Source organism: Pelmatolapia mariae, linkage group LG3_W (genome assembly GCF_036321145.2).
Source record: "Pelmatolapia mariae isolate MD_Pm_ZW linkage group LG3_W, Pm_UMD_F_2, whole genome shotgun sequence".
Classification (NCBI taxonomy): domain Eukaryota; kingdom Metazoa; phylum Chordata; class Actinopteri; order Cichliformes; family Cichlidae; genus Pelmatolapia; species Pelmatolapia mariae.
The window spans coordinates 75,380,204-75,396,677 of NC_086229.1; the positions used below are offsets into that span (position 1 = coordinate 75,380,204).

The window sequence follows — 16,474 nt, forward strand, 5'->3', positions numbered from 1 at the left end:
TTGATCACAACAGATTAGCACCACTTAGTTTTAGCTCTCTAGTAATGCCTTACCTCTCTATTTCATACAGTGTGCTCTGAGCACATAATCTACATGTTGTGTTTATGCAACTGCACTAGTGGAGTGTGCGCTGTTGGTCACTGTGTGTGGACATCATCCATGTATCGCACCTTGTCCAGTGACCAGGATATGTCCAGTGACCTAGGACATAACACAAGAGCACACAGGCACTTCAAAGGGTTTGAACCGTAAACATCGCAACAGAGAGAAACTTCACGAATTCTCACTTAAGTTTGTGTGTTTACATCTTCACTTTTTAGCCACTGAAGCTACATCAGCCTGTCGGCTGTGGAAACATCCAAATAAGGTTTTAAAGGGTGCAGCTCCTCTCACAGCAGCACACGAGCCTTCATCAGTCCTTCAGTACTGGTCTTTATTGGAAAAGTGGCACGCATCATCATCATCATCACTAATGACTGACAGTAACACTGGTCCTGCTGACACACACACTCGCAACGCACGCACGCACTCACACACACAGCTCTACAGTTTCTGTCCTATGTAGGAAAAAAGATAAGAGTATGAGGAAGAGGAATGGCATCATGGGAAATGTAGGAATAAAAAAGTGTTTTATTTAAAAAAAAAAAAAAAAAGTCTTGGGGCTTCTGGTGCTTAAAAGAAGTCGAGGTCGTCCGGAGCATCGAGGTCTCTGTACTCGATGATGGAGCGAGGGTCGCCTCGCATGCCCCTGCAAACAAACACACAAACACACACACACACAGTGAGATAACTGATGTGATTCATACACTCCAGTGTGTTGTTGTCACGGCGCATGTTCTTTACCTGCTGTTTCGCTGTTTCCCAGAAAACCCGCCGCCGCCTCCTAAATGACCTCTGAAGTTGTCATAGTTACCTCGCCCAGCTCCAAACTGGTTTGGTGGATGGTGGAGTGCACCGCCTAAAACACCCACACACACATACACCTTAAACGACTGCATCACTGCACTGAAAAAGCAAAGCTGAGGTTTTTTCATTTTAAATACTTAATTAAATTCTATTATGTTTGTGTTTATATATACCTGGGAAACCGGGCATGGGTGGTCTGACTCCAGGCGGATATCCCAGAAGGCTCTGCTGCTGCGGCGACTGTCCGGGAAATCCTGGTAAACCCGGAGGAGCGGCTAAAGGCGGAGAGAAGGAAACACATCAGAAAAGAAAAAACAGTAACGTGAATAGAAGGCAAAACAGAGTCCCAGGGGCACAACCTTGTGAAGGCGGTGGGAGGGGCTTGTTCTCAGGCAGGGCAGGTCTTTTAGCGTCCAACAGGAAGTTGTTGAAGAACTCAACCTCCTGCCGGACACCCGAGACCTTCTCGCCGTGCTTGTTGAGAATGTGTTTGCGCACAAACTCGGGAGCCTTGAACTTCTTCCCGCTCAGAGGACACAGCCACTTGTCTTTGCTGAGCTCCTGAGTGTTGGCCGACAGGAACTTCTCCACCTGCACAGGTGAGACACACAGAGGAGGGAGGAGAGCTCGTCATTGGGACAACTGTCTTACACTCACATGTACACACTGTGTTTATGGTCGTTTCTATGAAAAGGTCGTACGCTGTTAAAAGGTCATTCCTTCTATGGCTGCAAATCTCTGTTGTTTTTTTAAATTTCTGAAATGCCAAATGAATTATGAATACAATCCTGAATTAACGACACTTAAATTGGAGATATACACGCCGACAATACAATGTTTAATTTTATTTTGACAGCAAAAATAAAAAAAATAATAATAAAAAGGTAACATTCCATGTGTTTTTCTTGTTTTAATGAGTAATTATGAGAATTTACTTCCTTTTTCCAAAACATTTTCTTGTAGTTGATGAGGAATGATTAAGAAAACAAAATTAGAACTTGTAAAATCAAAGACAAGACTTGATCTGAATCGTTTTGTGATAAGTTGCAGCTCAGGAGGTCGTCTAATAATCTCAAGGTCAGTAGTTGGATAATATGAAGGGCTTTTATTGTGAAAGAAACAGGAAGTAGCACTTTTTTATTTTTTTCTTTTGCACATGTGGGACACATCTGGTGGCGGGTGGTGTGTCGTACCTCTTGTTCCGGGTCTTTCTTCCCTAGCCTGGTCGCTTCTTCCTCACTCAGAGTCTCAGAGGGCGAGAGCAGTGGAGCCAGGCGCTCCTCGCACATCCGCTGGTGTTCACTCACTGTCCAATCAGAGCACAGCAACACTAACGTCAACTTTGCAGCCGTGTATTTGGAGCTGTAGTATACAGATGTTCCCTAAACGCCTCAGTGTTTAGAGATTAAATAAACTAAAAACACGTTGTGATGTGTTCGAGTTACAGATCATCATACCGCTACAATTTTCCATAAAGGTTCAAAGGCTGCTGTGTCTTATTCACAGGTGAGAAGGACTTTATGTGTCCTGCGTCTCTGATTTCTAGGAAACCACGTCCTGTTTTCCTAGAAATATACCATCAATGGCTGATCTGCAGAGTGTATGCGTGTGCGTACCCTCAGTTGCAGTGATCTTGCCCACAGGCAGGGGTCCTCGAACGTGGATCAGCCCGCAGCGGTGTGGCATCTCATCCTCGGCGGGATACTCACAGAAATTATAATAATCAACAGAGTGAACCAGACGCAGGTAGAGCAGCAGGCGGTCCAGCACCTGTACACACACACACACACGCACGTGTAAATACACGCTTACATGAAGCAGGCAGCGCCTGATCTACATGAAGCTCCTCCCACCTTCAGTAGCTTATCATCTGTCTCCAAGGTGACGTCAGAGGAGGCAGGGTCCTTGGCGTCACCGGCGTCATCGGTGTTGCCCCCAGAGGCGCCGATGAGCTCCTCCTCCTCTGCGCTGACTTCCTCTATCAGGTAATCTGTGATGTTCTTCAGGATGGGGTTGGTCTCCATCTACACACACACAGAGGAATGATGTCACTCCTGAGGGGTTTATGGGTAATGAAGTGACAATCAGCCCAGATAGTGTTTGATTTATTGGTGCTTCTGACTCTGAACCCTTTAGCCTGAGCATATTTAAACTCTGCACCTGTCCTGTCCACAGCTCCCCTCTCTGGTCCAGGCTGTGGACGAGTCGGGCCGACAGTCGGATGTCGTTCCTCACCACCGGTTTGTGGTGTGTCAGACCGTTGACGCTGCGAACCCGCCGGCACAGATCTCTGTTCACCACCGGAGCGAGTTCACAGTCTCTGAGCTGCAGAAAGCATGGAGGAGGTTTTAATCACCCATGACACACCAGTGTGTGTGTGTGTGTGTATGTGTGTGAGAGAGAGTGAGTGTGTGTGTACCCGGATGTTCTGCAGGTTCCAGCACGTCTCCTTGATGTTCATGCTGCGGTCAAAGGTCACCCAGCAGCGCCTGAAAAACCTGAAGCACAAATATTTACTGAAGCTCAGTTTAAAGAGGAACGCTTCCAAATCCATGCTTTTAAAACCGCTCAATAAAAAAAAGAAATGTGGTGCAGGGAAGTTCTTAGATAAAGCGCCTTAAACACATGAATACGTCTCGATCCATAGGCTGGATCGGCGACGCAGTGTTGAGTTCTGATTCTGATATTCCCACGACAGAAAAGCGAGCACAATGTCTAACGGTGCTTTCAGGACAAAACTTCATGTGATTCCTGAACTACAATAACAGTGTCGTCCTGCTTAGAGAAGAATATCGTTTTTCTTTGGAGGACGCCGCCAAAGACCTGACTTCCTGTATAAATGTAAACGACAAGTGAAATGCCGCTTTCAAGGAACGTTTTACTGAAGGACAACAGATTATAAACTTGCATGTTTCATGCATTGATAAGAATACACTGTGTGTTTGATGTCCTATCCTATCCTATATACCATTTGTCTGGTTTATTTATAAACAACTAAACAATCTGCTACATTTTACATATCAGTCCTTTAATGGCAGATGAAGCTGGGAGGAGCTAATGCAGGTGTCGTGACTGCACTTTTTTGTTCTCACCTCCTCTCGGGCTGAGGGTCCGACAGTGCCACCCGCAGGAAGCCTGGGTATCTGCGACACAGCTGCAAACACATGAAGGAGGTTAGCAGAGAGCCAGGTGATGTGCACAGGTGTGTGTTCTACCTTTAACCTCCTAAGACCTGAATTCTTCCACGGCATGCATTTTTAATTTCTCTTTGATATTTGGGCATAATGGGACCTGATGAATGTAAAAAAAAAGAATTACCAGATTTTCTTTTTACCTGATTTTTGTTTATAAGAAAAATGAGAGCCACATATGAGGATATTCGTTTAAAAATTCAATAGACCAGTAGCAGTATAATGTCCTCGTAAGTGGATATCAGGCCTTTGTAGAGCAAAATTGAGTATTTTGGTCTAGATAACCCTAAATGTGATGTCCACACATGTGGACGGCAGGTCCTAGGTGGTTAAGTCAAAATCACAGCTTTCAGCTTGAACACCACAACCAAAGTTTTTGAGCTAATAAAAATGTTCTGGGTAAAAATGATATTTTACTTTAAACTATTTATAAGTTAAATAATAAATAAACCAGTTCATGGTGCAGTATTTCATAGTTCTGCACAGTTTTGTATGCAGAGCAGCAGTTAAATTTTAAATGGTCAGATTTCTCCCAGGGAGCATGAATACATTGCAGAGCTGGTTCATTAAAAACAACCTAATTTTTCTTGCTGAATTCCGACTATAATTAAAAACCTTCCTCCTTTGTTGGTTTGTCATTATTTACTTGTCCAAACTTATTTTAATAACGTCCTACTCTCTGGAGGGAGGAGCCTAAACAGTGTCAACCTATAGGATTGAAAAATGAGCTGCAGTTCCTCAAATGTCCACCAGTTAGTCTGAGCTTAGCAACAACTGCTTCACTCTGAGTTGTAAAGGCACGTTTTCTTACAGCTGTGATCTCATCCTTGGACACCTCTGGCGGGATGCTTCTGATGAATAGGGAGGTGGTGAGGTGGAGGGGGCGGGGCTTGGGTGGAGCCTCCTTCTCCCTCTCTTTCCCTCGCTCTTTACGACGCTCTGAAACAAACCAGCAAAACACTTGCAAAAAGTCTGAGAAGCGTTTCAACATTTCAGTGTTAAAAAAAAGAGTTTAAAATAAGTACCATCCTCTCCGTCGTCCTCCTCTTCCTCCTTCTCCTCGTCCTCATCCTTCTCTCCATCAGAGTGGGAGGAGTCCGAGTCGGAGGCACTGCCCTCGCCGCTGTCAGCAGAGAGGCTGCGTTTCCTCTTCCTGCCCTGAGAGGAAGAGGAGGGATTAACAATGCGATGTAACATTAACCCTTTAAGACCTACCATAGAATCAAGTCCGCCAGAGCTTATGTTATATTTTTGGAGCCATTTTCGGGAGCATTTCAAGTTGCTATACATCAATACAACCATTATAGCCCAAATTTTAATAATATGTATACATTAAGTGCATAGGAATTACATAAATTGCAAAAAAGTGCAATAAACTACAAAAAAATTGAAAATCGTTTTTGTTTTTTTAACAGATATTTCTAGATAGAGAAATTTAAGAGGCTTATCCCTCAAAACTGTAAATACAAAAAAGTTGCACAAACTAGTTTCCCACCACAGGAAATTTATTTTAAGTGTCTTCATAGTTTTATTTTTGAAATACACCAATTTTCATATACTGCAGGAAAAACAAAAATAAATATTATAATGCAAATTTGCAAAAAAGCAGCATATGCATCAAAATAAACTATTCCCAGCAGTGCAATATGGGTCCTCAGCATCCCAGAAACGACACAGAAAGTCATAAAGTCAAACATAACTTTTAAAAACACCAGTATAGGCTCATAAGGCCTTGATGGTAAAAAACTACTTCCGGTTCCGGGCAGGTCATGGCGGACATGCGATAATTCGCACTTATGGACGTAGGAAGTGTTACGAACAGCTGATCGGATCGGCAAAGCGTGTTTCTGGAATATTATGTTTTTGTTGCTGTAAGTGCTTTTTATGCAATTTTTGCAAAGCTATATGTGGAAGGAAACCGTGACCTAGGACAAGCTGATGGCATAAGATGTAAGTACAACTCCTCCGGTTTCATATGCAAAAAAAAGCTTACGTGGTTGCAGTGCTACCGGGATTTAAAAATTACGCAAAACGGAGCGTGCCCGCTCCGAGCGGCTTTAAAGGGTTAAGGAACATCAGCATCAGTGGCAAAAGACAAACGACTCACTTTCTTGGTCTTCTTCTCTTCTTCCTCGTCTTCTTCTTCTTCTTTCTTCTCCTCTTCCTCCTCCTCCTCGTCGTCGTCCTTCTCCTTCTTCCCGTTACGCTTGGCGTCGGCTGAGTCCTGAGAGAGGAAAGAAAATACGATGGTTAAGGTCAGTCTGAACGCCGTTGTGTGTCAGGATGTGATTATTTAACTTAACACTGAACAGACTTCTTCTCTACAGTAGTTAATAATTCAATAATTCAAAGTCATGTGACCCAGACAGGAAGAGACTGGGTCCAGTTCAGTAAACTGAGGATATTCGAAGACGTCACCTTCTCTGTGTCTTTGTTATCGCCCGCGTCACCGCTCGCCGTCTCCTTCGTCTGAGTTACAGTCGCCTCTGAGCTGGTCTGACCGCCCACGCTTCCTCCGCTGGGATCTGCCTGACTCTTCTCGCCTACACCTCCTCCTCCGCTCGCATCTCCACCGGCTCCTGCTGCATTCGCCTGAACCTCAAGGACCTGCAGGTCAAAATCGGTTCCTCCCTCCATCTTTATCACAGCTGCACAGAGACACACAGGTTAAAGACTTCATTACACACAAACCCCGTCTCACTTCACTTCCTGTCCAGTTTACCTGCATCGAGGAGTTTAATGATGGCAGGGGCGTGGTCCATGTCGAGCGATACGTTGTCCAGCCAGCTGTTGTCCATGAGGAAGAGGAAGACGCCGAGTCGGGTTTTGAGGGCAGCCAGAGACTCTGCCTTCCTCGTGGCGATGTCATCGGGGTGGTACTTGGAGCGAAACCACTCCTGCTCTTTGTGCTGGAGGAAGAAGTCCTGCAGCTGCTGCCGCCTGAAGTCCAGCTTGTACTGGTTGTAGCGCTTCACGGCCTCCGTCTCGTCCACGCTGTCCTCCATGTTCAAAAGGAATTCCTGCAAACGCGTCACAGATGTGATGTCATAACCTCGCCAAACAGACGCTTTGATGCCTCCTTATTTTTTTAAATCAGAGACCCACCTTAAAGCTCCTCATGGTAGGAGGACCGGGAGGAGGGAGGTCTGGATCCACCAGCCCCAACCTGAGACACAAAACTCAGGTAATAAATAATCCAGGTGAAAACTGTTGGAGCAACTAGGGGGCAGAAATGCATCTGACTGAGCTCACCTGCCCTGCAGAGGGTGGCCTCCATGATGTGGGTGAAGGTGAGGAAAGTCTGGGTGCCAGCCCTGAGGCCCCGCCCCTGGAAATGGAGCCCCGCCGCCTCCGTATGGCAGGTCGTAGCGGTACGGCTCCCCCCTGTGGTCGTCCCTGAGGGTGAAACAAGAATTATTAATCACAGCAGGAACACAGAGGAGAACCTAAAGTCTGCAGCTGCTTCTCTCACACAGGCCTCACCATTCTCTCCTCATGCGTTTGTGCTGAGGGCTGATGTGTCTGGGCGGAGAAAACCTCTCTCTGCGGCCGCGGTCATAGTCCCGCCTCCGCTCGCGGCCACGGTCCCAGTCCCTGAAACAAACAGAGAGCTGACATCACACAGCCGACAAACCTGTCGGGATGAAGTCGGCGACTTTCTTCAGCCATAATAAATCCTGACGACTCAGTTTCCAATAACATGTCTCATTCATACGCTAATGTTAGGACAGATGTTTACAGCTGGATAACAAACTGTATGAACTCTGCAACAAATGTGTCAGATGTGATTAGGGATAAGTACTGCATGCATAAATAATACAACTGTGTGGGAAAGTTTTCAATGTAAAACCAAATGCAAGTTACCACAAGTTTACAGAGCGAGCATAAACGAACTGTCACACCTAAATCTAACATTTTATTGACTTGGACATTTCTAGTTTGAGCCAGAATAGTTCTGGTCGTATTATTTTTTCACATTAATGTCGTGTCATAACAGTAAAGTTGACCAAATCTATTTCCAGTGTTGGGTAAATCCGCAGGAATTTGTGTGATTTGTCAGGCAGGGTCAGGAGAGCTGTGCTCACATGTTGCTGCCATACTTTAAACTCCTCTGGCAGCTGTAAATAAACACTGATTAGTGCAGCTGACAGCACAGCAAGTATCTGATCTGATCTTTCTCTCCGGATTAAAAACGAATAACTTAACGATCAGAATAGTCTCCAGCTCCCACCTGTCGGGCCAGTCGTCTCTCCTTCTCTCCTCGCGCTCTCGTGACCTTTCCATGTCGCTGCGTTCCCGCCTGAACTTGTCCCGCCTCCTCCGATCCAAATCGTCGTCACTGTCTCCCATCGGTCTAAAGGAGCAAACAGATATTAACATCAGGGATTCTTTCTGCATCATTCAGCAACTTTAAATCATAAGTTTAAATATTTGGGGGGAAAATTTTACTAGATCTTTCTGTAAATCACCAAATATGAAAGTGTTTAAATAAAAAATTGTTCAAACTGTCAAAATAAACCTTACATAAATTCAGAGAATTATCAGAGTTCAGTTAATTAATGCACATTAAGAGATGGAGCACAGCTCTGTGAGGCTGAAGGTGGCGACTGAAAAACTTGTAAATTCAATAAATTTACACCAACGCAGGACCAAGAGAAGCACAAATCTCCCACACTAGATTGACTCCCATCACCTCCTGCCTGCAGGTTCAACACTCTAAGCACCTAAACCCACACTGACTCCTTAAGGTGTGTGAAATCCTCTAAGGGGTGTAGCCTAATACCTCCTACTGCAGGTTAGGGCTGGGCGATATGGCCTAAAATTCATATCGCGATATAATTTGAAGCATGTGCGATAACGATATATATCACGATATATTCTTTTCTTCTGTATAACGTATTTTCCACACTATAAGGCACACTTAAAATCCTTTAATTTTCTCAAAAATCTAGAGTGTGCCTTATGTATGAATTCTGGTTGTGCTCACTGACCTTGAACCGATTTTGGCGTGTAGAAATCTGTTAAAAAATGTTTTAGTACAACTTTGGTAAGCCTGCTGATGGACTGCTTGATGGATTGTCAGAGCATTACGGCTGCCGTAGTGAGGAGTAATCTGGGTCCAAAACTCCGTCCCCTTCAGGTCCCAAAGTCAAACGAACACTGAGAGTTAAAAACAGTCTAAATTCTTTCATCTTTAATTAAATCATCAGCGTTGCTGCTTTATCGGGTGTAACAATTAAGTTTAACATCCATGCATCCGTGAAAACAGAATTTATTAAATTTAACGGAGTTAGAAGTTAACAGGAAGTTAGCTCGCTAGTTTATACCTAAACATTTCATACCATGTTCTGACTGAGAGATTTTTGAAACTAATTAAAACGTACAGCTCTGCTACCACTTCCAACATAAATGAAGACAGAAAACTAAACAGCAGTGGCGTTTGCAGGGTTACCGAAGTTAGACTACCTGGTATATAATGTTGTGCTACGCGATTGCTAGCGACACAGCTATGTTAGCATAACATTAGCACAGTGAAGCTGGAGGATGAACGGCAACTTTTTTTCCACTCAATAAAAGTTAACGTGAGGGATTCTGGTGGTTAGGGACACATGCAATCGCATAGCAGGATGCTATACACGGGCCAAACTTCAGTCAGGAGAACATAATTTACTGATGATAATGGTTGTAGCCGCTGTGATACTTTCTACCAAAACAGGCGCAGCTTGATGACATCATCAACATGCGCTATCGCGATAGAGCGATATAGTCAAAATCTCTATCGTTGGCCAAATCTATATCGTTTCTATCGTATATCGTTTATATCGCCCACCCCTACTGCAGGTGATAAACACACTGACTGTGCTGAACCATCCCCACTCAGAGGAATTGAGTTTTATTTTACACATCAGGAATGAAGATTTTTGATCTACTTTAATGTCATCTGCTGTGACGGTTCCTGACTGTGTTTATCAGCGAGGAAGAGTCTGTCCAGAACCTGGAAATTAGGGGAAAAATAACTATAGGTGATGGGAAGTGGGCGGGACCCATGGTAAACTTTCAGGTGAGTGACTGAAAAGTGAGATTTACCAATAGCAGTAAAGAATCCAGCTGATTGTCATGTAACATAGTAGTGAGTGTATTTACAACCACATTATATGTCAATCAACAGTATTCTTCAGTCTGATTGGTGGTTGCTTCAGTCTCTCACGGTTATTCCTTCAAAGTCGCATGAGGTCACTGAATGTCACTTTGTGTTTCCAATATTTGCATTAACTTCCTTTCACACCAGATGTGAACGCTATATATATATAATATTTTGATTCTATTTTGCTTTATTGTATTTAATGATCCAGTTTAGTCTCTCGACTTTGGCCACCACTCATTGACTCTGTATTAGACCCTCGTCCATATTCTGAATCTCCAGCAAAGCACTGGACAGACTCCATCATATCCAGAACTCCACTGTCTTAAGATGAACTAAGCTGTGGGACCATATCACTCCCAACCCCATAAATCTCCACTGCCTCTTAGTCAAATACCTCAGTACTTGTCTCATCTCTTTCACGCAGACAAATAGTCTTGCTCATACTAACCCCTTCACTGGGCTTGTTTAAAAAACAAACAAACAAACAAACAAACAAACAAAAAAAACTGTTACAACAACAACTGTTATAAGTTGTTATAAATATTAATTCAAACTCCGCTTCTGTGTTGATATGTTTACAACACAACATGACGTGCAATTCATGTTGTGTAGAATGCTCTTACTTTAGCTTCGGGTTTTACAGACTTTCCTGAGACGTGCAGGAGATCTTGAATGAGAAACCACAGAGCCTGACCGGCCTGTTGCTCTCACAGAAAAACTGATATATGAAAATCACCATTACTGAGGAAATAAACATCCTTAGCTGAAACGCCCCTCTGCTTAACAATAATAACTTATGCCGTCTTCCGCTTCTGCTAATATAAAAGTACATAAGCAGTAGTGTGTATCAGCTTAAACATCGCTGCTCTTTCATAGCTTGTCCTGAAATATTTATTATAAACTCTGTTTGTTTATGAGACTCCTCACTGATACATTGGCCGCTAATTAGCCTGTTAGCTTCTGTCCTTGAGTTCCTTAAAAGCTTTTAATTTAAGGACAGGCTCAACGCAAACTTCCGGCAGCCCCAGATAGTTAGCAGACGCAAAAATTAAGGGTTTAAAAGTTTTCACTAAGACAAAACAAACGCTGACATTAGCAGCAGTTAGCATTTCACAGCTAACGAAGCTAACAGCGGCTAATTAGCCCGTTAGCACGGAGCCAGATGAGCCTGTTCACAGAGGTGTATCCCTGCGCTTCGGCCCGCTGCTTCCTCTGTGCGTATTTTTGAGTTTAAGGTGTTTTTCTTACCTGAGATTTGTTTTTTTCAACTCAGAAACAAGCCCGTCACAGCTACCCGCAGCCGCACAGTTATCCCGCCGCCAGCTCCCAGAGCACAATGACCCAACGACACTTCCACTTCCTGTCACTACCGCTCGTCTGTCCAATGAAAATGCGCCGCCTGGAGGCCAGACTGGGTAAATACACACACTCGTTGAAATAAGGGGATGGTGGCGTTTTATCTTCACTTCTGGGAAGATGAGAACTCTTCTTCGTTTTCCGCGAGAATTTGCTGTATTTGGCCAGCTGTGCCATTGAACTTCAGTTAAAATTTTAACAGCACAAAATTTAAAGTTTTTAAAATACTCCAACATTATGATATTTTCTGCTTTCCTGCAACACGTCACCCCTTTCTATCCAAATCTCCAAGAACCTCGCTGAGATCAACTGAGTTTAAGAGATAATAAATATGTGAAAACATTTTCACCTGTTCTAATTCGTGAATGACGATCAGGTTAGGGTTGATTGTTTTACCCAGCAGAGTTTGTCAGTTCCTCTCTGTTGTCCCATCACAGCATGTTTTTTTTTTTTTAAATTTAAAAATAAAAACAACAGTCCTAATAATAATCAGAGACAGTGGTTGTTAATAGACATCAGTATAAAAATCTAAGCTGCCAAACTACCAGATGTGTGTAAAACAAAACATTGGGCCTAATGGATGACATCCCAACCTGAGTTTGAGTCACGTGAACACTGACTGTGATGATAAAATGAAAAAACAGCTCGTCATTGTTTCCATCAGTGAGTAAAAGACACTCTGATACCGGTCACGCTGCCATGATGTGAATTTATTTACAGTACACAGACAGATAGATTTGGTAAATAGATACACAAACGTGTGTAGAAACACGTGTATACATTAGCACATGAGACAATGAGGTGAAATAAAAGTCAACATTTTACTGTCACGTTGATCAAGCAGACGGAGCTCTAAGATCATAAATCCAGGCATCAGTTTTATAGTGAAACTCTGAGCGGAGGATTTCTCAGTGTGATAAAAATCTGTTGTCTCTCCTTCCTGTTTCTTCCTCAGCTATTTAGCTCTCGTCTCTAATGAGAGGGAGGAAGAGGAGTCGGGGATGTGCAAACTGAGAAATGAGGACTTATAAACAGGTCATAACAGCATTTCACTGTTCAGTGGACTCCTGTGGATAATGCCTCATATACTCCGCACTGCTGAACAAAAGCAGCAATGATTTCTGTTTTATTTCAAGTTTTATTTCAGCCATGCACATTGGGCCACGTCAGTATCATCTTACATTTACTTTCTTTTTAATGAAGCAAATTTAGCTTTATGTCACTCTTTTGCATTTTATTTATTATTTATTTAGCTTTTTACTCAGTTTTTATAGTAATATTATTTAGAGTTATACTTATTTATCTTCAGGTTCTTTTAAAGTAATTTCTATCATATTCTATTTTACTGATGTTTGTTTAAAGTTTCTCTGGAGTGTTTCTTCTCCAAAGTGAAGACACAAATCCTTTTGGATTGCCAAATCAAACATGTTTAGTTTCATGTGCTAAACACGTGTAGTTGTGGCGACCCCTTCTGACCAGCAAAAGAGCTTCTTCTACTCTGGTTTTCTTTTTTAATAGTCTTTACTGATGTTGCTTTGGAGAGTGATAAAGTATATCTTAGTGTGTATGTGCTACACTTAACACAGCTCACTGATGGAGGTGCTGACATCTGAATGAGGATACATGTAGGACAGTTTGTGTCCTTGCTCGGCAGGAGGCTGACTCCGTTCTCCTTTACAGTTTCTGTAGATTAAAAAACCACCAGCAGCAGCGACAACAACAAGCAGCATAAGAAAAAGTGATAGTGCAGCAGATTTAGTATAGCCTCCTCTGTGCTCGCTCTGTCCTCCTGGTGAACCTGCAGATGACAAACAGGTCTCACTGACATCATGATGAGAAAAATAGAAATGTTTCTCTTTCACATTAACCACCAGGAAGAAGTTGAACCTCCAAGGCAATGTTGCTCAGAAGCTGAGCTTCTTGTTTGTCTTTGCATCTGCAGCAGATGGCCCCGCCCCTCCCTGAGCCTGGTTCTGCTGGAGGTTTCTTCCTGTTAAAAGGGAGTTTTTCCTTCCCACTGTCACCAAAGTGCTTGCTCATAGGGGGTCATATGATTGTTGGGTTTTTCTCTGTATGTATTATTGTAGTGTCTACCTTACAATATAAAGCACCTTGAAGTGACTGTTGTTGTGATTTGGTGCTTTATAAATAAATTGAATTGAATTGGCCGTTTAGTGACCAAATAAAATGTCGATCAAATATTGCTGGCTAAAAACAAAGAGAACAACAACAAAAACAGGTCCTCTTAAAAAAAAAACGAAAAAAAACAAGTGAAACTTCTATTCCTCCTCCTACTGAGCTAAACATTAGCCACCAACATATTCTTTTTTTTTTTTTGTCCTGTTTGGATCTTTAGCCATCAGAATTGTTGTCTGAAGGCCAAGAAAGATGCCAAGCAGATTTACTTTACCAATTGGATCATCATGGCCTTGCCATATTGGTCCATTTGAATGACCTTTATTATAATTATGTATTTATTTTATTTGATTTTCGGTTGTTACAGACGGGACAGACTTGACTGGGGGATAGGACAGGGAGAAAGGATGAAAGAAACAGAGGGAGAGAAAGAAAAGTATAGGTGAGAAGAGACGGTGAGAAAGGGGGGAAGAAAGAAAAAAAAAGAAAAACAAACAAAACATCTGGATCACCTGTATGGAAATAAAAAAAAAAACCCCACCTACATATTCACAAGATTATGTGAATATGTAACGTGGGGTAAGAGAGGCGATGGTTGCAACAGATCAGATTGGTTAAGTTTACCGCACAACAAATGAAACAGAATTTAGATTTACACGAATCTAAAAGAACCAGGAAGTCAGTATTTTTTGTGCAAGTATAAAGAAAGAGCCGAGATGCATCAATAACTGTATACACTACATCCTGTCAAAAGTATATTCACACACATCTTACCTTCAGAGGAAAGAGGCAAGGGCATAGATTTGGCATGGACGGAAGGGACATGTCCCCACCAATATCCAGCGATTATTGAATTGTCCCCACCAATAATTTGATCTCTTCGAGTAAAGAAAAACAAACCCGATAGAAAGAAAAAAACGATCTGTCAACGTCTCATTCACCCAGCAGTGCACAAAGAGTTAAATTACGTTCTCTACTGGAGTCCTACCTCATATGACAAATATAGCCAATGTGATTGGCTGTGCCTTTCAGGGAGCTCTGCTTAGTTTTAGCAGCGGCAAGCCTGCGCTGCGAGGACCTGCAAGGAGGATGGCAGCAAAAAGGAAGAACCTGGATATAAGAAAGTATTTTTCAAAGAAACCTGTAAGTCACTTAAAGTCAAGTTCACTCATAAAATGTGTCCGTCATAATAACGTTACAGGCTATGCTAGGCTTTGGCCCACATCAGTCTAAAATTGTATGTAACCATGAATAACGTGTTTTGGAAACTAAGTGCACAACAGGCAGCACTATTAGTTATCTCAGTCTCAGAGTAGCATTTCTAATTTTTAATGAAACTGTCAGAGAAAACGGCAGCCTCGAGCAAGCCAGGATATTAGTTTACACAGGCTTTTAAAATTATATGTCTAACGTTAAAATGTTGGTGACACAATAATTTCATCCTAGTGGCACTGACATATTCATAGGGTGATACACGATCACAGGTGAAATTGGATGATGACTTGGTGGTTCATGACTGTATTTGAAGCACATGTGTGACTGCATGTATTTGGACTGTCTCACTGTTATTGATCAGGTGACAGAGGCAGCTCTGCCATGTTGTAGCTCGGACAGAGGTGAAGAGGCGAGGTCACAGGTGACTGACTGCTATAGATTAACTAGTATTTATTATCATGACAGTTGTTAGGCTGCTGATGTAAACTGATTCATTAGTGCATGTTTGACAAAGAATCTGAATTGACATGTCTCACTTTTTATATGGCAGGAATCAATGTGTTATTTTATCAGGTGGCAATATGTCACCTTGTATTATATACAAGTCAGTTGTATTATATACAATAGGATAAAAATAGAATACAAATGCTATATACAACTGAGTAAAAATACAACTTTGTCAGAAAAGAGTATTGCACTTAGTCTTATTGCACATGTGTAGGTTTGTGTGTGTTTGATCAGCTGCAAAAGTCTTTGTTGTGGAGTCTGACAGCAGTGGGGAGGAAAGAGCTGCGAAATCTCTCCGTCCCCCATTTAAGTCCTTAAAGTCATATTCTTTTATTGTCTTGACTGTATTCGAAACTATTTTTATTTTTGTATGATACCTGATTTATGTGGAATATGGCTGAAGCAAACTAAAGTCTAAAATACTTAGTCATTTCTTTAATAGTAATTTAATTTAATTACATATAAAACTATGAATTGTAATTTTAAATGGTTTAAAAGCATGTAGAATAGCATATGTAGGCAAGTTTATTTCTCCTTTTTTATCAAGAAGCAAAGACAAAAAGGAAGAAAAAAAAAAGAAACAGGGCAGGGTTCGGTGGTTGAAACAACCGTCCCCACCAATGCCAAAACCAAACCTACGCCCTTGGAAAGAGGAGTAAAAAAGATGAGAGAAGAAACAGTTGTGTGGTTGCCTTTGACATCTTTTCTTTATTTCAGCTGGAGTGCAACAAAAAGTCACGTTTAAACTAGTCTCTGTACATGCTATGATGCATGCTGACGCACATAGACTCAACCAACAGAGGATCATGTATGTGTAGCAGTTTCTGACAGCCAATGAAATTACAACATCATACGACATGACAAAGAAGATACATTTTAGGGTTCAACGTAGTTGAAAATCACAAGTTCTAATTTAGTCTGATTTGAACTGTTGCCTCTGTCTGAACTTCCTTTGCACTATATATAGAGAACCTGGTGCTGAGGGTTAAAATGAGGAAGTGTAGCTGGCAGTACACTG

At 42.2% G+C, this 16,474-nt stretch overlaps 1 protein-coding gene across 1 annotated transcript; it reads right to left on the reverse strand.

Moving 5' to 3' along the window:
- Positions 1–300: 300 nt before the first annotated feature.
- LOC134624827 (serrate RNA effector molecule homolog) lies at positions 301–11,597 on the reverse strand. The gene is made up of 20 exons (XM_063469905.1): positions 11,491–11,597; positions 8,329–8,451; positions 7,581–7,691; positions 7,350–7,493; positions 7,203–7,263; positions 6,820–7,117; positions 6,516–6,745; positions 6,205–6,321; positions 5,123–5,255; positions 4,909–5,036; positions 3,999–4,060; positions 3,326–3,404; positions 3,067–3,231; positions 2,760–2,930; positions 2,523–2,676; positions 2,100–2,212; positions 1,266–1,497; positions 1,080–1,181; positions 844–958; positions 301–748 (listed from the first exon to the last, which is right to left on the reverse strand). Exons 2-20 carry the CDS (start codon positions 8,445–8,447, stop codon positions 673–675), a joined length of 2,610 nt encoding a protein of 869 aa, XP_063325975.1. The 5' UTR covers positions 8,448–8,451; positions 11,491–11,597; the 3' UTR covers positions 301–672.
- Positions 11,598–16,474: the final 4,877 nt, after the last annotated feature.

Excerpts from the sequence above, each read along its gene's own strand:
- LOC134624827 (XM_063469905.1), bottom strand. The coding sequence starts at position 8,447 with ATGGGAGACAGTGACGACGATTTGGATCGGAGGAGGCGGGACAAGTTC. Across the intron at positions 3,232-3,325 it reads GGAACCTGCAGAACATCCGG|CTCAGAGACTGTGAACTCGC; the intron begins GTACACACACAC and ends TGCTTTCTGCAG. Across the intron at positions 749-843 it reads GGGAAACAGCGAAACAGCAG|GGGCATGCGAGGCGACCCTC; the intron begins GTAAAGAACATG and ends GTTTGTTTGCAG.